This window comes from Bacillus rossius, chromosome 17 (assembly GCF_032445375.1).
Source record: "Bacillus rossius redtenbacheri isolate Brsri chromosome 17, Brsri_v3, whole genome shotgun sequence".
In the NCBI taxonomy this organism is placed as follows: Eukaryota; Metazoa; Arthropoda; class Insecta; order Phasmatodea; family Bacillidae; genus Bacillus; species Bacillus rossius.
Window position 1 is genome coordinate 20,440,070 of NC_086344.1, and position 27,321 is coordinate 20,467,390.

Sequence of the window (27,321 nt, forward strand, 5' to 3'; positions counted from 1 at the left end):
GCGGTACATCAATTGTATTAATGACATGATGCTTTATGGTTTTAGCCCAAGTAATAATGCCCATTCTTTTGGCAAAACGAAATCGTGATGTAAGTTTGCTGGGCGAGAATCATATGAAACAAAGTATCCATGTACAGCAAGTCAATTTCAATTTTAAATTCTGGGTTACAGAGCATAAAAAAAATTCTCTCTTAGGATAGCTTGCAGTAGGCACAATCTGATTTATATCGAAGGGTACAAATATCATTGAAATCTTAAAAATTTAATTTTGCCAGGTTGTTTTAAATTGCACTGTATTTATTTTCTCTTAATTTAAGGCATTCATTGAAGGAAAGAAGGTCCCAGGAGTTTTAAAACAAAAACTTTCCAAAATGAAGTGATGTATTTTCCCCATCTAATACAATCATAATTACTGTTCACAATTACAGAACGACTTACACCACACTACTTACATCTTGGATATACAAAGTTCTGTTGCAAAATATAAACAATTGTATGCAACAGTTAACCAAAGACAGCAAGTAGGTGTTTTTCATAATCGTAAAAAGTTAACATTTATCCACAAAATCAATTTCGTATTTGGTATTACAGACAAACAGTTGATAAATAAATTTCCAAATCATGGATTAAAAAAATATTAACTGCTTGTAGGCATAGTTTTACAGGGGCAAAGGCAAATGATAAATAATAATAATGTATCTCATTCGTTGTGACATAAATAATAAAAGCTTTTTAAGTTTTGTTGTGAACCGATCATTACTTATCAGGTCAGAGTTTTTCATTTTTTTTTACTATTTAGTGATTATATATCTTAATTAAATAATACTAAATGCTGTAATTATATTGATACAGGCCCAAAAACAAATTAGTGGAAACCTCAAAGAAATATATCAAATTTTAATTATGCCCCTGTTATCTATGTAAAAAAACCCAAGCCAATTTATCAAATTCTATGAAGTTATAAATTACAGAATATTTAGTATAACCTTTCTAAAATAATTTTATCTTAAATCGATAATAAGCTACATGATATTTTAACAACGAATATAAAAGTTCATCAGGTAACAAATTAAAAATTGTGTAACACATAATAATTATGCATAGATATCTTATCAATGATGAGACAACTGAAGTACTGAAATGTGACCAAATAATTACGAATTCAAAAAAATAATAATATGAATATACAAGTATATACACATAAAATGCACTGGTATTTCATCACTTTATATACATGAAATAATTATAATACACATCTTCTTTGGTTTACTTCAATTAGGCTTATGCCTTTAAGAATGTAAGCTATGCTACATCATTACACAGATACTATCTTTGAACACGTTTTGAGTACCAATCAGTGTATGTCTCTATAATACTAGAAAACAGCCATTTCAGTTTTCTTTGCCATTTTCTTTTTGGTTTATTAATTAATCATTATTCCCCTATATTAGATCCCCATCACACACTGAGTACACACCTAGCAAAATAGCAAACAGTTACAAAACAATGTTACTGTAAGTAGTTTTTGTGTAACTTACTTCTGAAGGACAAGAAAAATTATTCCCACAAGGTGCACAATGTTTGTGAAAAAATATTTTCAATCTAGTGTTTATAAAACTTGTTTCATGTAAATTTAACCAACCCATTGAGAAATTGAGAACACTTAAAATAAAACAGAGGGTAAAACACATAGTAAAGTAGTTATTCATGTATTTAAAAAAATGTATTGTCAAAATTTTGGCATAATATAATCTAAAGCAATCATGAAACATAATAATATAACTGGCAACCATTGCGAAAAATTTTTCTATTTGCATAATGCACATATAGTAAAAACATTGATAATTGGTGCTTGAAGAAGCACCGTTGTAGATCAAAACACAGGAATTCGTAAATTTGGTCTGTGACGGCTTGCCCCACTAAGTAAAAACTGTTCGTTCAAAAAAAAAAAAAACATTTACCGTTTTGGGGGCAACCCAGTTGCAGAGAGAGAGAGAGAGGAAAAAGGAAACACGAACTCTGGAAAAACAGGTGAATTAGTAAGTAAGTGTCTTTGGAATAGTTTTCACCGAACGTTGTTCGAATTTGGCGATAGTCCGACATGACGCGCGGGTGTTTCAACGTGCGGGCAGTCCGACATCAGGCGCGGGTGTTTCAACATCATGCGCGGGTGTTTCAACATGCGGTAGTCCGACATCACGCGCTGGTGCTTCAACATCACGCGCGGGTGTTTCAACAGCACGCGCGGGTGTTTCAACATGCGGTAGTCCGACATTACGCGTGGCATTCCGACATCACGCGCGGGTGTTTCAACATCACGCGCGGGTCTTTCAACATGCGGTAGTCCGACATGACGCGCGGGTGTTCAACATGCGGCAGTCCGACATGACGCGCGGTAGTCCGACGACACGCGCGGGTGTTTCAACATGACGCGCGGGTGTTTCAACATGCGGTAGTCCGACATCACGCGCGGGTGTTTCAACATCACGCGCGGGTGTTTCAACATGCGGTATAGTCCGACATGACGCGCTGGTGCTTCAACATGACGCGCGGGTGTTTGAACGCGCGGGCAGTCCGACACGACGCGAGGACGAGCCAGAGACGCCTCAGCGCCGGTGTCAGTTCCTGGCGTCGGGCGCCGGCGGCGACAGCTGCCTCGGCACCAGGTGGTACGGCGAGTAGCGGTGCGCGCCGGGGAAGATGGGCCTGGGCAGCCGCACCTCGCACGACGACGAGGTGGACGAGGTGGACGACGACGGGGACGGCGAGCCGGAGCCCGAGGACACCACCGGGGGCGGCGGGGGCGGCTGCTGCGGGGGCGGACCCAGCAGCAGGCCCGGGGGCGGCGAGGACGGCCACTGCTGGCCGGGCCACAGGTGCATGGCCAGCGGGTGGGGCGGGGGCGGCGGCGGCCCGCGGAACACGGCGGGCCCCGGGGGCGGCGGCCCGCCTCCCAGCAGCGCGTGAAGCTCGGCGGGCGAGTAGGCCCCGGCGCGCCCCCACATCTGCAGGTGCGCGCGCGCCTTCTCCATCATGGCGGCGGAGAACAGGCTGTTGTTGTTCTCGGCGTCCAGGTCGGAGTAGAGGCGCAGCGGCGAGCGCAGGAAGTGCTGGTCCAGGAACATGGCGTCCATCGGGTCCCTGCGGCAACACACAATCACTGTATGCCTTCGGGATACATCAATACAATAGGATACACCATGTCTTTCGATACACCAGCAATTAGGCTCTACGGTACCACGTCAGTTGTCACACTCCAGTGCTTGTCAGGATACATTCATGTCTTCGAAACACCAGCAATTAGGCTCTACGGTACCACGTCAGTTGTCACACTCCAGTACTTGTCATGATACACCATTCCTTCGAAACACCAGCAATTAGGCTCTACGGTACCACGTCAGTTGTCACACTCCAGTACTTGTCATGATACACCATTCCTTCGAAACACCAGCAATTAGGCTCTACGGTACCACGTCAGTTGTCACACTCCAGTACTTGTCATGATACACCATTCCTTCGAAACACCAGCAATTAGGCTCTACGGTACCACGTCATTTGTCACACTCCAATGCTTGTCAGGATACATTCATGTTTCTGATACACCAGAAATTAAGTTTCAACACCTCAAAATCAAACCCATTCTAAAACGGGTTAGGATTTATCCAACATGTTGCGTTATACAGTGTATAATAAAGCATTGATATGATATATAATAATATGCAATCACTATAATCATTTATAATTCTTTATAATAAAGCATTATGTAAAATAATTGTATCTATTTTTATTCATTAGAACTTAAGACTTAGAGTTATTTATATCCTCAACTTATTTAATACTAAAAAAATAGCTATCGTCTTTAATTCGAAAAAAAAAGTTAGAACTCTTTACTGTGGGGTCACTAATATTGATTTTTGATTCAATATTTTAAAATTTAAATCTGTAATTTTTTTGCCATAGTGTAGATGCTGTGTATGTTGATGATAAGATATTATTTAATACCTTTATTTAAAGTTATTTAAAGGGGGAAGGGTGTGGGACAGGAATATCTTAAGATCATTGCATATGTTCAGGAGTTTCGAAAGACACTATCTTGGTAATAAAGTTTTTTTGCACTAGTGTTTTTAAAACCAATTATTGTAAATTAGGTTTTTTAAAAGCCTTTTCACACAGTCAAATTTACTTCTCCAAATTTATTGAACAGCAAAGTTTAAGGATATTTTGGTCCAAAAATATCATCCATTTCTCTAGCAAAACATTTTTCGGGTTTCAAACATTGTTGAGATTGTCAGTCACCAATCAAAGTTTATTTTTTGACTAAGCTAACACTAGCTTTTCAACATTACAATTATTAAACAAAATATTATTCCATTATAATTCCCCAAAAATTGAACTTGTTATTATTTTCATGCATTTACTGACTTCTTATAAATCTGGACTTCATAATAACCTTAATACATTTTGTAGAAATTAATGAATGTGTTGCGTAGTTAGAAGTTTCAGACGAATCATTCGCTTTTTGGAGATACTTAACTCTACAAACGACATTTAAATTAACGTTATTTAACCACTATATTTTTATAACATATGTAATTTGCCTTTTTTCATCGTAACTTAAAAAAAATTAGTAAAGACGGAAGAACAAGCCATTTTGGTTTTCTACTGTGCACGACTATGATTGGTTGGCTGTGTCAAACATCTAATATGTATTTGAAACAGTGTTATGTACAAAATATCATCGGAAACTCGAGTCATCCATATTGCCAACAAACATAGACTTGTTAGAATATTTTTCGGTGCCATCAAATCCCTTCAAAAAGTTTTTATCAACCTTATTGTAAGGTTCTGGAAAGAAATATTTATAATTTAGATAGAGATAAAAATGCCAAAAAAATACGAAGTTATATTCTGAGACTTTAAAGTAGTTTATATTTGACAGTAATTTATTATAGCTTTAGTATTTTTTCTGAAAACCATTTCAATAATTTACTAACGTCAATGACTTCACAGGGATGATTAATTGTAAATACAAAAATTCAATACAAAACGATAAATAATTGGTATGACCTAAATAAGGCTCTGTTCATCTGCCATAAGTTGCTGTAATATTGAGACTCAGATTTATTTAACAAGGATGTCCTTTAGAATATGTTGAATGTGTTTATTCGATGTGTAATACGTTAGCTCACGGTGAACAGCATTTGGTGGGAGTAATTACGTGAAAATGTGAACGTAAGTCGCATGGAACGGAAATGTGTACCTAACCACGGTGCTGCCATCTGTGGCGGACGGCGCGAAACAAAGTTCACAAAGCCAAAGTATTGACTGTGTAGCCAATTTTAACAATATTGGCAGTATTTTAATAAAAATAATAGTCGAAAATTATGTCCAAAGCCTGTTTGTAGTAATTTTTTTAATTTTTTTTGACGTGTCAACGTCTAATAAATCGATGAACGCTGGCTGCACGCACGAAAAAGTGACCGGTTACGCACATTGTTCCGTTACGCTGTGTCCCGTTACACTCATTGTACGCTTGCGCCGCATCTATCTCTCTTCCACTCGACTGTTCATAAAGTGAAGTGAAAAGTTAATGTGGTTTTCATTGCTTATTACAACAACAATTTCGGCAATAAAGTTTAATGATTCTTGTATTTTAAAAATCTGATTACTAGTTTAATTTCAAGTATTTATTCTTTTATTATTAAAATAAAAATGATTCAATTTTATTCATAAAGTACCTATGCAATCATTTCACCAATGTTTTGTAATGACGTTGTCACGTTAAACTATCGTCCGTAAACCGACTTTACAAACAACCAATTTTTTTTTATTGGAGCTCTGTCTTGATACAGTTTGATATTTCGGTCTGCAAGTGGAATAACTCGATAGTCGACGTAGCTGCTCGGGCAGCGAATTCTACCGGCGTGTGCTGAAACAACGAGTGATTCGAGTCAAAAAAACACAATTTGCTTATAATGTTTTGTTTTTTTTCACGTTGGGCGTTATCTTATAGAATTCTACGTTAAATATCGTGTCCCACACAGAGAAAAAGATTTGTTTGAATCAAACAAACATTTGTTTAAATATGGTGAAAAAAATATTTACTTGGTAGTTGTTCGAGGCGTTGCACCCTCCTGCTCGATCTCGCCTCTCTGCGACGCGCGGCATTGGAGCCGAAGGGATCTTGCACCTGCCCGAAAGGGCTCGGTGACGCAAATACTCCCCCTCCCCTTCCCCCACGACACTCAGGGTCCCAAAACCCTCATTGCATATTCCAGGCGAGTCGGCAAGGAGACGAGATCCCTCAATCAAAGGCGCGCCAAGCCCTTTCGCGCGCCTGCCAGACCGTCCAGGGCTGAAGGAGGCGTACTTAGGGCCTTACTGCAGCGCTAAGGGCTGGAGGGCGCCGGATAGAAAAACGTCGTGCCGCTCTGACGACTTGCGGTCTGCATAACAAAGCGGGAAGCATCCGAGGAGGATTTTCTAGATTTTCGAGTACCTACCTAATCTTTGAAAGATTTGTGCAATAGGAGTGCATGACTTGATGTAAGCTTTTGGACATACGCCATTGCTAAAGCACATGTATGTCTGTAGAAGAAAACTGAAAACAAAAACTCAAAAGACAAAAACACAAATTAAGCAAACAATTGCTGTTGTCAACAGGATATGAACACCACATAATATTCCATAACAGAAATATGGTCAACAAACAAAGAAAAACAAAGAAAATTGACTAACAGAACAAAAAAAACACAAATGATAACAGCACAAAAAATATTGAACCCAAAAAAAATTCAACACAGCAGTTGAAACGAGACAAAAACACAGAAAAACGAAATGACGAAACAAACACAATAGTTTTCCAAAAAACAGAAGAGAATGAAAAAAAAACACAAATGATGACAGCACAAAAATATTGAACCCCAAAAAATTCAGCATAACAGTTGAAACGAGACAAAAACACGACAAAAACGAAAAGACGAAACAAACACAATAGTTTTCTAAAACAGTTTCGAGTACATAGGTGTACAGTCTGTCTCGTGTAAGGCCAGATCCCTGGAATGACACGGGAAACCCAACAAACCTATGTGGATAGCGACACTTCAAGAACCGCTGATAAAAAAAATGTTTTTCACCTTCAATAAACGAAGAACGCTGATTACAAACTATCCAGGGATCTTAGTTAATTAACATACCATAATAATCTTGTTAAATAAACCAAATATTAAAATAAAAACTGGTTAAGTCTTCTTTTTTCGTCCACGCGTGTGTATTCACCTTTGTCATTTACGAAGCATACAACTCTTGAAGTCAAAGTACGAAGATTCAGTTACTTTTAAGTTACGAAGAATTTTTTTATTATGTTTAATTCTTCGACGGAAATTCCGTACATTTACTGAAAATTTCTAAGACTGTGTGTAGGCCTACTTAACGTCTCGCTAGCCATCTGCTACCTCCGTGGCAAAAGAAACGTAACAAATGGCAAAAATGATATTGATCTTAACGGTTAATTTAAACCAGGAAATAAAATGAGAACCGATAGTATAAAAACGGTTTGCAAGCAGGCCACCAACGTGGCGAATTACTCTGGTTCTATTGGTCGCTCGAAGTATTGTAAAAAATAGTGCTAGGAATTGAAAAAAAAAATTCGTTGTCTGTAAAGTCGGTTTACGGACGATAGTTTAACGTGACAACGTCATAACAAAACATTGATGAAATGATTGCATACTTTTATGAATAAAATGGAATCATTTTTATTGAATTATCACTATTTTGTATGGATACAAAGAAGGAGTGAAATGAAATCTACAATTTAATTGATAAATTTACTTTTATTTGCACTCATTAATTCAAATACGTTTATTACTTTAACGAAGAGATTATTTTAACTATAACTTTTATACATGTTTGCTAATTAACTTCTTCCAATCTGTGTTATTCTGTTAAGGATAGGTCGATGATAGGAAAAGTAGGAAACGAATGGGAGTGTTTAAAGTTTAATGTGCCTCGATAAAGTCAAATCGATGGTTATTCCAATCGAGTGGAAGAGAGATAGATGCGGCGCAAGCGTACAATGAGCGTAACGGGACACAGCTTAACGGGATGATGTGCGTAACGGGACACTTTTTAGTGCGCGCAGCCAGCGTTCATCGATTTATTAGACGTTGTCACGACAAAAATGTGAGAGAGACTTTCAATACCTAACAGAGATGTGTAACCACTATCCTGGGCAACAAGGAAATTTATGTGTTCACTTGAAAATACATTTGTAATACGAAACTCGGTTGTATAATTCATCCAAATAATGCCAAGCGTAGTAAATATACAAGAATTGTGCTTTCAACTACATTTCTGGACGCGAATCACACGTAGTTTCTGCACCCGCCACCAGAATTCGTTGCCCGAGCAGCTACGTCGACTGAATTCTATCAATTATTCTGTGAGTAAGTATTGTCAAAATTTGTTGCTAAACCTGGCTTCTACCTTTCTACTTTGGTGAAATGTTTGGCAGGTATCTATATTTAAAGTTTATCTTAATTAATTTTAATTTTGACTTCTCATTATAAGTTTTTTACCCTTGTTTCGTGATTCCAATGAACCCACACACCTAAACATGATTTGGCATATTTTCTAAATTAATACCCACTATAAAAACCAAAAATTAATAATTAAACTTTATGTTTAATCTTTAAGGAAATAAATTTTATCAAAGCCATCTCAGAGGCATACGTTTTTTGTGTGCACTTTATTCTTTATCATATGAAATAAAATTTATTTTCATCACATCACTTAAATTAGTCAGTAGAATGGCAAGAGTTTATTGTGATCCACTGGATATAAAGATTTCCCCCAGTAAATAGATGCCATTAAATGATTCATTTTTAATAGTTTATTCGCCTGTAACAATAGAGGTATGGCCTTTTTAGACATCTTCGTACATTTCAATGTACAAATTTTATCAAACCAAACTGAATTTCCAAATAACCGGGCTGAAATATTTAAAGATGACGTTTCTCTCATTAGCTTAATGTTATAATAAGTAGCCTATATTAATTTTCAATCTGTAGACTTTCACTAAATGAAAAATATCTGTTGCGTATAATTTCGTAAGATCAACTAACCGTCATATTTTTACCCTATTAGCTTACCACCCACGGCTTTTGTTTGCGCAGATATTAGGATAAAGCTTATTCCATTGAAAGGAAATAAAAAAAAATCTAAAATCCTAGAAAAGCATTATATTGATTTGAATTTGAAATCTTTATAAGATTTGGTTCTTAAAAAAAGCATTTGGGATTAGAAATTCGAAAGTGCTGACATATTTACACCTGATTATTTTAAAACAAATTACGTGTTAAATTTTTTTTTTCCAATGTATGTAAAGTAATATGAAACCTTCACAAAATCAAACTCCTTTATTACTTCATCACGGACCAAATTAGAAAAAAAATGGTAATATGAGTGCCTATTATTTTTAAATGCAGAATATTTATACATTGGCTATTCCAGTTTCATTAGATTTGGCTATTATCATAAAATAATTAAATTCAAATTTTCTGTTTTTAATATTAGTAGGAATACAAATTTGAATGATTTTTGAACACTTGCATTACTATTTTTAATGTAGATTTGAAATATCAAATATATAAATTTGGGTATAAGTTGATTCTTAAACATGCTTGGACATAATAAAACCAAACTCACAAATTTTCTGTCTTATCGTTTCTACCTCAGAGGTAAAGTAAAAATAAATAAATAAATTAATTAGTTAATTAATAACTTGCCAGATTTTTCTTTATAGAAATATGTGGAAAAATACTTAATACTTCAACTTTTGTTGATTAAGTGAGATCAATTGCACTAGTGAATTTGAACTGACCCCGTTTTTTTCACATTACGGGTAAATTTATAAACAAAATTTACAAACAGTTATAGATAATTTAAATTTATATTTAAATGCTAAATTTAAGTTTTTTCTTTATTGGAAACAATTATATGTTTAACATAATAAAAAAAATTCCTTTGCCACATTAGAAAAGGAAATGCCAGAGTAAAACATAAAATACATGTATGTAAAATACATGTACATAAAATACGTATGTACTTTTTATGTGCGTAAAGCATGTCCAGTTAACTACCTAAGTTGGATTGGGTCTATGAAGTTTACTTCATAATATAAAATTATTCCTTTTAAAGCCTTCGTTGTGAAATTTGGTAACAAGTTAACATAAATTTGTCCTTTTTGTATGTTTATTATTAATAAGTTACTCATTCTTCTTATCCTTGATTAGTTAGGTGGTAGTAATTATTATTATAAAACCGAACCACACTCTCTTTTCATCCACTACGTAATGAATTTTCAAAAATATTAAAACAAGTTCCATGAGTTCAAATGTATTTAATGCATGATTGATTTTCCTAATTAAAATCCAAATGGGTTGATTCGGAGATGTATTATTTTTCAGAAAAATTAATACTTTTATTTCAAATTACATGAGAAATTGCACGAAAGAATAAGAAAAGATTGAGTTTAATTATGTTTACTATTCAGACCCACTATCTTAACATCAGCTTAATTACCATAATTATTTTCAGATGTGTTTTTTAATGAAACCTAAGCGGTTGAATTTGAACGTTTTAAAAAATGACGTAACATTTTTTTTAGTAGGATATATTCCAATTAATCTACTTCAGAAAAATTATTTTTGATTTAAAAATATTTTTATACCTTGCACACGTTTAACGGTATGATTGCGTATTTATCATAAATTGTTTAAGTTAGTCATATACCTACCGTTCTAACAAACAAATTTTCATTGAAATCCGTTAAGTATTTTTCGTATGATACCAGAACAAACAGGCATTAAGACGATCAGAAAAGCAGAAAGCAATTATAAGATTTAGAAACAATATTTTTGATGTTTAAGTAATGCAAATAATTATTCGTAAAATGTATTTTTTATAAACCTATGCAATGTACAGATATCTCTTCGCAAACAAGGTTATAATTTTTTTTTACATAGATGTCTAATATTATAGCTAATTTTTAGAAACAATATGCTTAAGTAAAATTAAAGAGTATTTCTTAATTATTTTTGTAATAGATTTAGGTTTTCAGGTGTGTTTGTGTGTACTATACAATTTAGAGCATCAACTTGGGTGATAAATATTTAAAATTAAGCTACAGATTTCTATTTAATTTTATGAGGACAGACTATGAAATGTTTTAAACATAAATTAATACTGTAAAATGTTATGCACGCTCTTTACACACATAGTTATCTTTTAAGGTCAATGACAAGCAAACTGTATCAATGGCCATGCTTAATAATTATTCATTGCAAATTAATATGTTAAAAATATAATGTTGATTGTGATACATATTCTACATTTCATATTATAGGCCAGAGAAAGATCAGAAAATATTTTCAGGCTCTCATTGTAGAAAACATTCGTGGCATAGGGTGAAATAATTGGTTATATTCCCCTAGGGTACACATTCTAGTGCCTGGTTATTTGTACCAGACGTTACCAATGTTTGTGTAGGAGTCATATTTCGAAGATAGTCATCTAATGGTCATCTTATGTTAAAGCGACTTTGGGACGGAAAATTGAACGAAAAATCCTTTGACTGAAAAAGGTTTTTTTTTGTCGCCGAAAGCCAAAATAACAAGAACTATTTGACCGAAAAAATTAAAAAAAAAAAAAAATATTTTTTTTTTCTGGAAAAAAAAATTATTTGTTAGATTTTGCTATCCCACAAGCGATAGTCCGAAAGTTTTTTTTATTTTTGCTGAGAAAGTCATTTGACCGAAAAATTTCACTTTACCGACAGTACTTTGACCAAAAGTGGTTTCTCTGACATTTAGGACAAGTGACTCGGTCAAATGACAGATACCACGAGTGATGATGCCCCAGCGGCAACATTTCTCAAGAGTAGAAGTACTTTTGGAGAGAGAGAGTAAGGAGATTCCCAAGTGAGCAAAGGGGTCAATTTTCTTCCCTCCCTTTTTTTTTTTTTTTTTTTTTACTTCGAGGAGGAATACAAAAATAAAAAGGCTGACCAGCGTGGCCGGAGGGACTTTGGCGATAAAACGGACACTTACCGCGCGGCTATCAACAGTAATTACTTTGTGATTAGGCCCGCGCGCCTTTTGTCGGGACCGCCTCACGGACAATCAATTATCGGGAGGAGAGCTGGAGGAAGAAGTAGTTGAGGCCAGAGAGAGAGAGAGAGAGAGAGCGGGATTTGATTTACAAAGCAGGCTGGCCAACGGTAACCTTCTCTCCCCCCTCCCGATATTTTCCCTTCTGGGGTCCTTGAGGATCATTGTCCAACTCCCGCCCGCTCCATCCCCCGGAGGGAAATGGGTGGATACTACTCCTCGCATGCCGGAGAGGTGTGAGGGTGAGAAATCACTTCGGGACTTTGCGGCTTTTGGGAGGTTCGCGTGATGCTTCTTGCGTGCTCTCTCTGTCCCCCCCCCCCCCCCCATCCGTATCCTTTTCCTACAAACCTATAACCACCCCCGTCCCGCCACGTACTTTCTCCTCCCCCATCTGCTGTAATGGAGAGTAATAACAGGTTGGTCTGCCCGGGGCGGAGAAAGAGAGACAGAGACAGGGCTGGATCCGTCGGGTGTCTTCGGAGCCGGCTTTTGGCGCTCCGAACTTTAGGATGCTGCGCTAAGGGCGACACTGGCTCGCGCCCAAATGACACATTCGCCCTTACGGACATCATTTTCGTTATCGTCCTTAATTAAATCACTTCTTTTTTTTCAAATGTATCTCTTTTTTTTTAATTTAAAATATTTGATCTCAGTTCGGATTGAAAATTTAGGCTTTATTGTGGTTTTTTGGTGTGTGACATCTGAGCTCTCAGTACACGGCATTTGGTAGGAGTGATTTCGTGAATGGAACGGAAGTCGCATGGAACTGGAAATGTGTAACCGCCGGTGCTGCCATCTGTGGCGGTTAGCGCGAACCAAAGTTCACAAAAACAAAGGGAAACTTTATTGTTTATAACCTTTTAATGAATTTTAACAAGATGTGCAGTATTTTTAATAAATTTCACTGTCAAAAGTCAGGTCCAAAGCCAGGGTTTAGTATTTTCTTTTTTTTGGAATTTATTTTTTTGCTTTTATTGGAGCCTTTTCATTATATAGATTTAAACGTCTAACTACAAATTGAATGATTTAATAGTGGAAGTAGCTTTTCCTGTAGCGAATTCTAGGAGCGGGCACGGATTTGCGTCCAAAAATTAATGTAGTTGAAAACACAATTTGCGATTGTATTTTTTTTTAACTCAAATTTATTTTAAAAAATGTCTATGTTAACATTGCTTTTCAGAGTTATGTATTAGTGTATTAGCAACATGAGATCACAAATTTGCTCGTTAAAAAGTTTAGATGTTACACATCTCTGGTGAACACTAAAAACATGCTCCTATAAGCCTATTCTATACAAAAATTAAAAAAAAAAAAAAATCGTTTCGATGGAATCGCACGCAATTTTTTCGTTTCAACTGGAAACCGATTCTCATTGGCTAATTCCTTGAACCGTTTACAACCAACATATAGTAAAGCCAGTACTACAAAAACGAATTTGATGGTATCTTAAGTCACTGAAATTGTCAATCAAAGCATGGCTGCACTCGTGACGTTTTCTATGTCGTCATTATTTGACTTATTTTTTTTGGAAGGTGTCGGAAGTGAGTGTTGGAATTTAAAGTATGACAGCGTGACAGATACCTAATGATTACTATCCCATCCTGGTTTTGTTGGTTTCATTGGTTTCTTTTCATATCCTAACTTCGAATTAGGCGTTTGCGTGTTGATTTATTCCTATGTATATTTTGCAAATTTTCTCAACATATGTATTTTCTACTAAATATAACGAAATTTCATTTATTCAATGACTTTTTACAGCTTAAAGGTTGATATAATCGTCATATATATAAAAATTTATGTTTGAATGTTCGTCTTCTACTCACGAATCGTTCATCCAATTGTGTTCAAACTAAACACACTTGACCTTCGAAACAAGAGAAAGGTCACTGTCTGGATAATATTTTGATAAAACAAAACCGTAAAGCATAATTTAATTATTCTTGGTGAAATCTCGACATTCCATCGTCGTAGTACAGACTAACCACGAAAGAATGGGAAGCCTACCTTTCACAGACGAGAGAACCAAACGCCCGATCGTGCATCTTCAGTTTTTTTTTTTGTTTATTGTAACTCATGATAATTAATGGTCAATTAGGTTAGGTTAGCTACATTAAAAATATTTTAAAACATTGTGGACGGTTGATTTGGTTAGGATAGCTACATTAAAGATACTTTGAAATCATGTAAACTGTTTCCTAGCCCTAGATAGCTACATATTAAAAAGTTATTTTCTAAGCAACCATAAAACGATTTTACAATATTTTTAATGTAGCTATACTTACCTAATATAACCAACCATCCACAATGTTTTAAATTATTTATAATGTTGCTAACCTATCCTAATCGAACGAAAAATTTAATGCCACACCGGTTTATACAATGAGATAGAACGGAAAAAAAACCAAGCATGAACTTCGGGGAACTTCGGGTGTGGATCTCTCGTCTGTGAAATGAAGGCTTCCCCTGTTCTGAAGTACCTGATATAGAATAAATTTACCAAAAAATGCCATATTTCGTAGTAATAAAATAAAATAAATCAACCACCCCAGCGTGAAACAGAGCCTTAAGGCCGGGGTTATAAGCTAAGAAAGTACGCAATAACGCAAACCGCAAAAAACGCAAGAAAAAAAACGACAGTCGTTTGTAAAGTATGACAGTCAAATTAGAAAATTGTTAACCAAAGAAATCAAAATATTTCCTTGTATTTCTTTTCATAATTCCTTTTTGTCATGCATACGTGTGGGATTGTTGATAATTTCATTTGAAAGATTTGTTTCTCTCATTGCGCGAATGTATTACAAGTGATAACGTATTGCACATGATAAAAAAAAATATCGTTGACTTCTATGGACATAACGGCTATAACTCAATGTTTTCGGAACACTTCACTTCGTAAACTGAAGGAGAAAACTCAAGCCGAAACCAAGGCCTAGTTTTAAAACTAAGAAAGACCGCAAGACCATAAGACGCAAAATGTTTATCATCTTTATAAACTACGCAAGGCGCAGTAACAAAAAATGTTTTTTCAACTTCAAACTTTATTTTTTTTTTTTGCCTTTTGGATTGCGTTTCCGATTTCCATATTGGAAGAGAACCATTCCAAAATGTTTTGTAGATAGTAGCCCACGGTGTTCTGTTTACTATTATTCTAAGGGTAATGCTATAAGAAGAATTAACACCTAGGTTTACCCGGGTTAACTTAGAAATAATCCATGTTTGTTGGGTAAAGTCCAAATAATCACTAAAATTTTAAATGGGCGTTCGCCCTTGTACGCCTAGGTCTTTTTAGGTGTTACGTCATTTTCGAGCACGTGGCACAACTCTCCCAGACGCCGACATAGCCCCCCCTCCCAACCCCACCCCCCCTCACCCACCGCTCGGTGACAAAAAGGCAGCCGAACAGAAGTGCATGTACGGCTTTCCGTGAGCGTATTTTTTTTTTTTTTACAAAAACGTTTCAAGAGGTATTTGTCTGCTAACAGATCGAATTGCTTGTTACTTAAACAGTCGGCAATGGACCTGACTTCAGGAGACGGTGATTGTACCTTCAGGTTGTTGCCAGCTGAGCTGTTGCCAGCTCTAGTATCCGAGAAAAATGACCCAAAAATTCCACGAAGAAGGGTGTCTGACGCGAAGATACAACCCTTCGACACATACGGCAATCCTCCGTCTCCACGTGGCACCACTGGGTGATCGAAAGATCAGCAAAAGATGACCCTGCTGAGAGGAACACTGCTTCAGGCATCCTCACTTGCCGGAAGGGTACCAGATGTGCTGGAAGGGCTGAATCTGCAAACAACGGCAGATGCGAAAGAAGCCTTTCTGTGGAGGGGGCGGGTGTTTTAACTGCCGAGGCCTGGTGACCATTGGATTTCAAAAGCCTGTCTCTTGGTGATGAGACTTTGGTGCCAATGGGGTGTTTAGACTGCCGAGGCCTGGTGACGGTTGGATCCCAAAAGCCTGTCTCTTGGTGATGAGACTTTGGCGCCAATGGGGTGTTTAGACTGCCGAGGCCTGGTGACCATTGGATCCCAAAAGCCTGTCTCTTGGTTATGAGTTTTTGGCGCCAATGGTGTGTTTAGACTGCCGAGGCCTGGTGACCATTGGATACCAAAATCCTGTCTCTTGGTGATGAGACTTTGGCGCCAATGGGGTGTTTAGACTGCCGAGGCCTGGTGACTGTTGGATCCCAAAAACCTATCTCTTGGTGATGAGACTTTGGCGCCAATGGGGTGTTTAGACTGCCGAGGCCTGGTGACTGTTTGGTCCCAAAAACCTATCTCTTGGTGATGAGACTTTGGCGCCAATGGGGTGTTTAGACTGCCGAGGCCTGGTGACTGTTGGGTCCCAAAAGCCTGTCTCTTGGTGATGAGACTTTGGCGCCAATGGGGTGTTTAGACTGCCGAGGCCTGATGATCATTGGATCCCAAAATCCTGTCTCTTGGTGAAGAGACTTTGGCGCCAATGTAGTAGAGAGGACAGGGTGTGCCGTTGGTGGGTCTGGCACGCTCGGGCCTTCTCTGTTGTAAGCTCCTGACCCTGGGACAGGGGGGGGGGGTAGAGTGCCGAGGTGCTCCTGCGTCCTGAAGGCCGGTTTTGGCTTCAGCAGCCGGAGCAGTGGTGAAAGTGCGGACAGTCTGAAGCCCGCAAGTTCACCAAAAGTACATGGCAGTGCGGGTTGGTCTTTTGAAGCGAGAGGATCCCCGCTGAGGTTTCCTTATCGGCCCCGGACCATATCGGGATGGACTCGCACTCGGTGTAGTGGTGCTTCTACATCTCGGAGCAAGCTCGGAGGGTTCCTGAGCCCTTACAAGAGCTGACGCGGTGAGCGGACACACCAGCCTGGTGAGAGGTTGGGTAGGCCGTCTACCGGACCACTGTGTTCTCTGGCTAACTGAGGAGTCCCAGTTGAAGTTTTGGTCCTGGGTAAGGCGCCAGAAGCATCGTCCTCAGGTTTGCAAGGATGGTGAACTTTCTGGTTAGCCACATCCCGACTGCGATTGGAAATAGTGTATCTCCTGATAGCGGGGTTGTCCCGCGGTTTTGGGCTTAACTCTGGGGCTGGGGGAACCACCAAGGTGCAGCCGGCCTGTGGTATGTGTGAGAGCAAGTCTGGTGGGTTGTGGTTGGCTGGCAAAGGTCGGCCCACGCCTGCTCGAAACGTCCCCTAAATACGGAAGTATGCCTATAGTGCCTGGTTCGTGATTCCAACATGTTGAATATATAATTAATTATATGTCCATCTATTTATACGAAAAGCCTGTACACCCTGGTTGTACCTATTCAGGTGCAGGTACGGGGAAGATGGACCCGTGTGCAGCCGTGAGTACATTGATGTGCTCTCGAATATGTTGGAAAATATGTTAATTTAACAACGATCAGTATTTGCAGTTTACCAGCTTTGTTAAAATGTGCAAAAGAAGCCAAATCAAAGACTGCTTTGCAAATTTCCAGTGACAACTTGCAAATGAACAATCGCTTTCAGGAGGTCGAGACTATAGAAGGTGTAATTGTAAAGCAGCATGTGTTACAGAGAAGTGTAAATGCAAGGTTGCGGGAAAAATTTTGGCACTTCGAATTTTCAAGGCAGTTTCTTGTGCTCAAATAAAAAACAATTTCTTTGTTATTAATAACACATAAGTACTAGTTTATGAAAGTGCAATTTTGTGATCTACTGTCATAATTATAGTTATTACATTTCATTACGAATTTTCTCAATCAAAATACTTTAAATATTTATGTTTAGTTAAGTTATCAATGTTTTGTTGGTGGTAAATTCATTTAATACATTAAAGTTATCAATCATTTTGTTTTCCAAACATTACCCAGTCATCTGTGGGTGGACCTAGTTGTGCGCGGGTAAATGCCGAATTCCAATTAATTTTATTGTTTATTCTGACTTTATCCAACAAATTTGGATAATACTAAGTTAATCCGGGTGAGCCTAGGTTTACTTTTTCTTCTAGCATTGCCCGTAAGATATACTCAACGTTTTCACTTATTTTACTTTCACAAAGTAAAAAAAAAAATAAACAAATTAATCATATTAGTGAAAATATATTTTGTTTTCATGATGAATATGAAAAAGGAAAAGAACCTCGGGATAGAAATTGGTTTTTTACTGTTTTACAATTTCTAGTTAAGGGTTTGCAACATTTTTCGGTTTGCGTGCTTTATAAATGATCGTGATTTTTTTCTCCATTGGTTGCGTGTTTCGGCGTTACGTTGCTTACGTTGTTAACGAACCCGGCCTAAGGACCTAGAGAGTTGGCCGATGCGTCCCACGCGATTCAGGAAACGTGTGTTTGAAAACGTCGTTATTTAACTTTTTTTATTGCGTCTTGCGTGTGTTTGTGCTCGGTGCTTCTAGCGCGGTGTCTCCTCTGGACTGGCGCGCAGTCTTCTCCCAGTGCGTAGGACAACAATGACATTTGAACGGTAACCATAACATTTATGGCTGACAAATGGAGATAAATGTGCAAATAAAGTCCCTTTAGTGTTCATTTATCTGTACCAGGTTTTTGAGGCCTAAAATTCATTATGAAAATAAAAAGCATGTTAGCCATTCTGTCTTCTAAAACTCTTTTCGTGAACAGAGAAAACTCGAATATTTTGAGCAATTTTCAGTTTGTGTAATTTTTTTTTTCCTTCTCTGAAGCTCTACTCTAAATAAAGGAAAATTTTTCACGTAATATTGCATATAGTTGTAAATATGTACATTTATATTTACAAAATTGTGTTCACAGTAATACCGTGATCGGATTCTTAACCGGGCATTCATGCTTTGCGTTGTCCCAAACTTGTTTGCGAACCGTCCCCAGAATAGCTTTCTAGTTTTAACTGCGTACCTACATTGGCAAGCACGGTGAAACCAAATGAAGGTCAAATCTTTTTGAATTTTCGATTATCTTTCTTCTCGTGGTTAAATTAAATATACTCGAATAAAAAACACGTAGTTTATAATATAAAATCGCGCGCCAAACTTTTCACAGTTATCTTTCTTGTAAGTAGGTATTGTAAAATACTTGTTGGTGACTGCAGAAGGTTGGCAGAGGCCTTACCTAACAAACGCTTCGCGTCGCGGGAAGCCTAAGATGTTCATCAAGTTCTGTCCCTGCCCGAACACACACCTCGGGTTTATTTATATATATACCTATTCATATTTCTTTATTTTAATGTAGCTATACTAACCTAACAAATCGTCCATAGTATGTTTAAGTGTTTTAAGGTAGCTAACCTAACCGACCACTTTTAATATTTAAATTCATTTTTTCCTGCGCAAAAATTAAACAAATCCCGAAGTTGGCCGAAGGTGAATATTCGGGCGTGTTCGGGAAAGGGACAGAAGAGAACTCGATGGACATCTTAGGCTTCCGTCGCGTCGCGGCTCTGCCGTCGTTTCGGCGCGCGTTTGTCACTTGTTTCCCGGGCATGCGCGCGCGCGTGCGTTGTGACGTCAGGAGGTAGCGGCAAGGCGGTTGTCGGCTTCGGCGGCCGCTAATAACAGAGCCGCGGCGCTGGAGAAGTAGGTAGGCGTTGGGGCGATGAGGAGGAAGGAGAGGGGTGCAAGGGAATTTCTTCACGCCTTCGGGGTCCTCATCAACATCACCCCCCTCCCCCTCACCACCCTCCATTTTCCCTTTTAACAGACACCCCACACGAAAAAAAAACTTGTAATGCTACACCGCGCCGCCCCATACATCATACCTCTTACCTTGTTTTAATTCTCCTAAATCAACGTCACTACATAATTCACTTGCTTGTAATTACGGGGCGAACTATTCCCAAACCAGCGACTTCCCCCCCCCCCCCTTCCCCAATTCCACCGCCAACCCCTTACACATTTCCGTGTGCTCCTTCGCGCACGCACACTTCTTTCTTTTCTTTTTTTTTCCGCCCGCCAACAATAAGTCATCACGTCGCTCGCTGCGTTACGTTGCGCGAGGTGATTTGTGGTCGGCCTGTTATTGATTATTAGCCTCGATTCCTTCGCCTTCTCTCTCTCTATCTTCCTCTCTCTATCTCTCTCTCTCTCTCTTCTTTCTCCGCTCGAACGACGACTGATATCGAACGGTCACAATCTGGACTTTGAAGATGGCCTCCTGTGGCTAGGTCACCAAACGGCGTGACAAAAACTCCAGGTGTTTTGAAGGTATAAGGTCCCGAAATCTTGGATTTTTCCCATCTGTTCGCTATAAATTATAGTAGCTTGGCTTCTGGGTTGTAGCCGTGTCCTTGGGCGCATAATTCACCGACTTTTCGGTCGACATTGCAGTCGCCATCATCAGGGAGCAGTTACCTACTCAACCCAGAAGCCAAGCTACTTCAGACAATGGCCGTGAGAGCCTGCGAACATTATGCTGTAATTATAATTCTGTTAAACAGTTTATCCCAATTTTTTTGGCATGTCCTGGCATAATTAATATATCCCAGACCTTCTATACCTTGTTGCAACCATGACATTACTACAACTTACTTGATAGTCACACCAGTTCACGTGTTTTGACTTGTAACGGGAGCCAAAGGGACGCAAAGATGGCGGACCCACTATTTTTTGCACAAAATTAATTTCCTTTAAATCCAAACTGGTTAACGCGTGTGTCCAATGTCTGTTCTCAAAGTAGATGAGTCACCCAGTTTTCGAACGTTCGAGAAACTTAAAGATTACTCTTAGTGACCTGTAAATATAAAAAAAAAATCTGTATTAATGACTAGAGACCCGGAAAATTCGCGGGTTCAATGACCTCCAGGATAGACTCCAATATACTCTACACACTCGGGCAAATGCCAACTGTTCATTGGCTGCTGACTTGTGAGTCGTCTCGAATGGGTGGCCTGTGATTCGACACTTCTATTAGTGAGGGTCTCTTATTGGCCCTCAGTCCTCCAGCTTAACAGTGAACCAATGACAGAAGCAGCACGAAGGTATAATTATTTGAATTTTAGCATAACACGAAATGAACCCGCGAATTTTCCGGGTCTCTAATAATGACGCATGCGTAAACCCTTACACTACCTATATATATATATATATATATATATATATATATATGTGTGTGTGTGTGTGTGTGTGTGTGTGTGTGCACATCGAATATACTAAGCCCAGTTTATATTTCATAACTTTTCAAAATCCATCCGATTTCCGTTAAAGAACACTCTTAAAACTGGCACACTGATTTACAAGACGTATCCACGTCAAAAGGAAAGTGCAGTAGTGGGATGCTCGGTGGTGTAGAGGGAGAAGGGGAATTGGTTTTGAACAAGAGGATTATACAACTGTAAGACTCATTGCACGCTTTTTTCTTCTTCGCGTGTCTTACACTTGCGAACCTTTAAACGGTAATTTTTTTTGGTAAACTGAACAGAAATATTCATGAATAATCACAGATATTTGTAAATTTTTACATTTACATGAAAATATAAAAAAATAGTGCTCTTAGTAATACTGGGTTCGGAATCTTTCTTTGTGTTGTCCCAGTACCTTCAGTAATTATGTTATTTGTAAACGATTCCCTGAACAGTTTTCCAGTATTAATTTTGCATATTAATAAGCACAATGAAACAAAATAAATTCCAATTATTGAATTTTTAAAAAAATATAAAATACCCAGGATTTTCACGGAAACCGTATTTCATATAAACAAAAATAACAATAGCTATGTGTTCTACAAAGTTACAAAAGGCCTATATTTCTTGTAGTATGAAGTATGTATATTTCTTGTTGTATGTCAACTTGTTTTCAAAGAAATCTTTTCTGAAAGTACAGAACATTTTTTTTTTCGTGTATGGCACTTTATCGGTTGAGTGACGAGCATATACAAAACAAAGTATGTCTGAATCTTGAAGACGAAATTCTGATGAACATTTCCCCCGAAAGAAAAGTAATAATTTGAGTATAATAAAAATTAGGTATTGTGTTCTGGAGGGCTTGCAAGGCCTTTTAACGTCAATGAAATTGGATCCAAACATTTTTTTTTCTTTCATTCAAATAATATGATGTTTAAAACACAACACTTAAAACTTTCTTTGAATGATTCTTGCAATGTATAGGTAAGATTGATTTAGGGCATACGCCTTTTCTGGTTTACACTGTAATTTCATAGAGAAACCACAAGAATGGACAAGAAAGATGAATACACAAACACACGAAAAAACAAGCCAAAAAAAAAAATCTGTGATGTCAAATGTATGAATGCAATTAGTCCTTGAAGCAATAAGTCCGAAAAACATCATCACAGGCGAATATAGTGAGCTGACAACGATGAGATTTTTGAAATCAGAACAGAAAATAAAGACTGACAACAACCTTGAAGAACATAGTGACTAAACAGACGGATCCAGAGATGATATAAAAAAAAAACAGATAATTTGGACAACACATAAAAGACGCCACAGATGAACACGGTAGGCTTCCCCCCCCTCCCCCACCCAAAAAAAAGTTGTGATGTTTTGGGAACTGACATCTGTTCCCTTCATCAACCACAAACAGATTTAGGATAGTAATTAAATGAAATTAAAGAAATAATTGGTGCGTGAACTTATGTGCGCTTGATATAAGTTATACTTTTTTGGCGTTATTAAAACTAACTTTACCTTTTCATGCAAATATTTAATATAAATAAAAAAAATCAAATACTGAATTGATATTAACAATACGTTTGGTAAAGTATAAAATCAAACAAATTAATTTTTAAATAAATACTCAGTATTCAATTTAAATACAAACACATGTAAAAATTAATTATAATTAAAAATGCAATTATTTATTTAATAATACTGTAATAATTTAAAATGCAAATTAATTACACATACGGGAACATAACCTCACTCCTATACATACACTTGAAACTACACTTGAAAAAGTTTATGCACCAATTTCTATCACTAATACCAACAATAATTATTTTTTAATTATATGGATATCAATAACTAAAGTATATGACTTAAAAGCACATAAATATAATTGTTTTTATTAGAATGTAGCCTATTTTCATACTGTCAATTTTTGTTGCGTGCTGCACGCGAATCTTTAAAATTTCATTCGCATAATTTATTCGTAATGCACCTAAAGAAAATAACTTCGAAAAATGTGTTTGTAACTTCTGTAAACACTGCCGTATTCGAGATATACTGCTATAACATTTAGAGCGAGAATACTGTAACGCCTGGTAGGTTTTCAACACGCACAACACCTAGTATGGTAGAGTTGCTAGAAATCAGGCGCACACGCTTATGATGGTATTTTGACGAAAACATATCATTAAAAATTTATGTGGATTAATAACCCAACTTTAAAAACATTTTTAAACTTCCGTGTTACAAACATTGATGGGAAAATATTTAAGTTAGTAAAATCATTTCAGAATAGCAAAACGGTTTGCATGGGTATGTCGAAGTGTATTAAATTTAACATTATCTATACATTTGGTGTTCAATTTTTAACATTTTAAAACCAGTTAATGAGCTCCAATTTTGAAGGAGTGTACCAGCGTTGGGAATCACTTCAGACAATAAGTCATTGATATGTTTGAATTTAATTTTGTTAGTGATGAACCAACCTGGAGTTAAAGTTGGTCAGTGGAATACAGAATAAATAATGGTGTTGTTAATTACTGCTCCACGTATATTCAGTTTGTCACGTGTTATTTGTAAAAATTAAATATTAAAGTTTTAGTGAAAAAAAAAGTTATATTTACTCACTAGAAGGTAATTTAATTTACGTTACGCATTTACGTTGTAAGAAACATGTTTTTTTTTTCCATTCACGAAATTCCTCCTAGCAAATGCCGTATGCCGAAAACTAAGGTGTTGCAATTCAAAATTAGGGGATTTTTGGGAGTATATCGACCGTGGTCTATATTTAGGTACAAACACATCATTTACATGGAGTGATTTCGGAAATCGACAAAAAAAAAAAGAATGTTTGATTTAGGATTGGAATATGAGGTCTCTGAAATACGAATCTGCTCTATCGTTATCCAAAAGACTTATCATGTAAATAATTAGAGTAGATAATGTAATCACTATGCCAACTTAGCGCTGAACGCAAGCCACTGTCCGCTGCTTGCCTGTAGAGGCGTGCAGGTGGCAAGTGAAGGAAGGGGTGGTAAGTGGTCAGAGCCTTACCACGAGACAAGATTAGGGGACATTTCTCCCTAGACCGAAATTATCTTCGCCTGCTTATTTGAGGTTATAATTTTTTTTTAGGTTCGTTGAGGGTGAAATTCTAGTATGCACCAGAAATGCATTGAAATAAGCGCGCATTACGCAACGGAAACTTCAACAGGTTGAAAGTCCAATGCGCATGCATGCGGAAACTGCTATAGCCAGGAGCCGAAGACGTCAATATGGCGGAATCCTGTGTGGCAACATACACTCGAGCATGTTTCGCTAACATTGGGGGATGTAAGCACTACGATATTGGTGTGCCGATGTAGAAGTTATTGTAAAGAAACTATCCCGAAATACATTTTATCAACTTCAGCAGCCATAAAATTATAAAAGCAACATTAAAAAAGAGTTCTATAACTTATTAGCCAGGAAACATGGCGTCAAAGATAACTAACATTTTGTTGGTTCTCCGTAGCATTACGAACGCGGCACTATTTGTTAAGTATTTTTCAAGCTCAAAGTTGCATTCCGACACATACATTTAAACAAATTTAACTGAAAAATTTTAAACTTGTAGCACTAAATATATGTTTGTATATTTGTTTTTTTCTTAAACGGAAGATCACAATTTGTAAATGATGCCTACAAACAAACCTTAAAATAATTGAGTTGATTCAACATTTTCCATGGCGGCAAATTTTTGTAGGACAACCATTTCTTGTGTCTCTACAATATGATTAAATCTGTGTCATTATTTTTTCAACATCATTATATTTATGACGGTAAATTATTACACAAAGTATTAAAATATAGTGTTATTATTAAAAATTGCATTATCTTGCACCTCTGTGCAGTTTTAATTTTGCAATGTTCACGAAAGCGATATATACGGATGAATCACGCGGGTTTACAATCATCTCAAGATATCTGAGACTTCCATAGATGGCAGCACCTTGGTGATACATTTCCGTTCCTAACGACATCCATTCCATTCACGAAATGTACTCCTACCAAGTGCTGTTCACTGAGAGCTAAGCTGTTTATATATGAAAAAAAAAAATCTAGTAGGTTCGGATACCGCGTGTTCCGTCGCGACGCAACTGTTGAGACGGCGTATCGCAAGCGTGATGGGGACCTCTCCCCTTCCCATCCTCCACCAACCGTTAACATACCGAGGCAGCTACGCCCTTCCAGCGCATTAACGACCCTTTCTTTAACAGCGCCGCGGCGCTAATGAACGATATTTATGCGAAGAGCGTGCGTGCTCTCTCTCTCTCTCTCTCTCTCTCGCACACACACACTGTCTCGTTCTCTTTTTCTCTCTTGCCCTTTCTTTTACTTTAACTCTCTTTCCCTCTATTTCTCACTCCTTCACACTCTTTTCCTCTCTCGTTCTTTTTTTTTATTTCTCACGCTTTCTCTCTCTATCACACTCCTAATCTCTTCACAGTTTCTCTCCTCTTCTCTCTTTCATTCTCCATCTATCTTTATTTCTCTATTTCTCTCTTTCATTCTCTTTCTCAGTCTTTTTTTCCCGCTCTTTCACTCTATTTTTCTCTCTTTCATCCGATTTCTCTCTCTTTCTCTTTCGCCATCTTTCTCTCTTTTACTCTCTATATCTCTCGAAAACCACTTGATCTTGTGGAGTGTTTCATTTAGGAAGACGGGAGATAAAGTGCGGTCTTGTTGACTTCGCGGGAAACGCTACACCGAAAGTCCTCAACACGCAACCAACGAAAGAATAAACCACTGTCTGAGCCAGTAAATATCACTAACAGCAATAAATATCTATTTTAAAAAAACTAATTTTAAAAGGCTTTTTTGCGTCTGGCTAAGAAATATTAAAAATAAAGATGATAAGAACTTTTTCTATGAACTGATTATTGTTTACCATAATTGTTTTTCTATTTACGTTTAAAAATCAAATGACAGTTGTCTGGCAATATGTTTATTTTTCATTAAACAAATTTTTGTGTGTATACAAAAATGTATAAAAACTACAAATTAAAAAAAAAACATAACTTTTACGGCGGTTCAAATTTAAAAAAACATTATATATACTTTTGTTAATTTTTCGTCACATTAAAAATGAATTAAAATTAAAATAATAAATTAATTATACCCGATTTTATAACCTAAATACTGCCCATTTTGTTTACATTCATTAAACTGTTAATACATTTTTATTTTGGCTTTGTGAACATTGGTTCATACCATTCGCTACAGATGCCAGCATCGTTGTTACACTTTCCGTTTCATGCGTCTTCCGTCGCTTTTACAAAATTAACTACCACCAAATGCCATATACCGAGAGCTAATATGTTACAATTGAAAAACCACATGGAAAAACTACAATATAAAACAATGTCTGACATTTAACAAAAATAAAGTTTGATAAAAATAATGCAAAATTAAAGATTTAACCTATTTTGGAACTCATAAATATAATTTTTTATCATAAAGTAACTAGGACTACATATCACGAAATTATTTCACACATTTTAACAAAACTGGTTCATTTTCACTAGCCCTCGAGGGTTCGGGTAGTAATATTTACAACTTTTGTACTTTCTACAAAAACAAAGGTTTCCTAATTATACCTACATCCAATAAATGCACTTTTAGGTGCAGAAGCTGTGAAAGCTACGGCCCCAGCGACCAAAGCAGTATATGCAAAAGGAGTTATGGTTTTTGTGCCCTGTTTCCTATTTTCATAAGTAGCCTTGATTCTTGTTGGTCAAGCTCACGTGTCACGTGTTTGTAGGACATTTTGGCAAAAAATGTTGGGGAAAAAATAACTTAACTGCGCAGTATGGTTTCAACTGCTACAAATATGTAGATATCAGTAAGAACACGGTTGTTAAGATATATTCCGTGCGACGAGTCAACTTATTGCTATTTATTAAATGAACATTGTGTTTGGAAATAAGAAGACACCGTTGGAATGAACATAATTGGGCTGACACTCACAGGAGCATGTTGCCCCGCCCGAGGGACAGACTTGTCGTTCCGGCCAGCCTGGAGATTGTGTGAGGTGAGG

At 37.2% G+C, this 27,321-nt stretch overlaps 1 protein-coding gene across 1 annotated transcript in view; it reads right to left on the reverse strand.

Annotated features, from left to right (window-relative positions):
• Positions 1-381: 381 nt before the first annotated feature.
• The window catches only part of LOC134540790 (T-box protein H15-like), a 107,931-nt gene continuing 80,991 nt past the window's right edge, over positions 382-27,321 (reverse strand). The window contains exon 4 of the mRNA XM_063383709.1: positions 382-3,141. Coding sequence (XP_063239779.1) covers positions 2,619-3,141 — 523 coding nt within the window. The 3' untranslated portion in view covers positions 382-2,618. The remainder of the gene's footprint in view (positions 3,142-27,321) is intronic.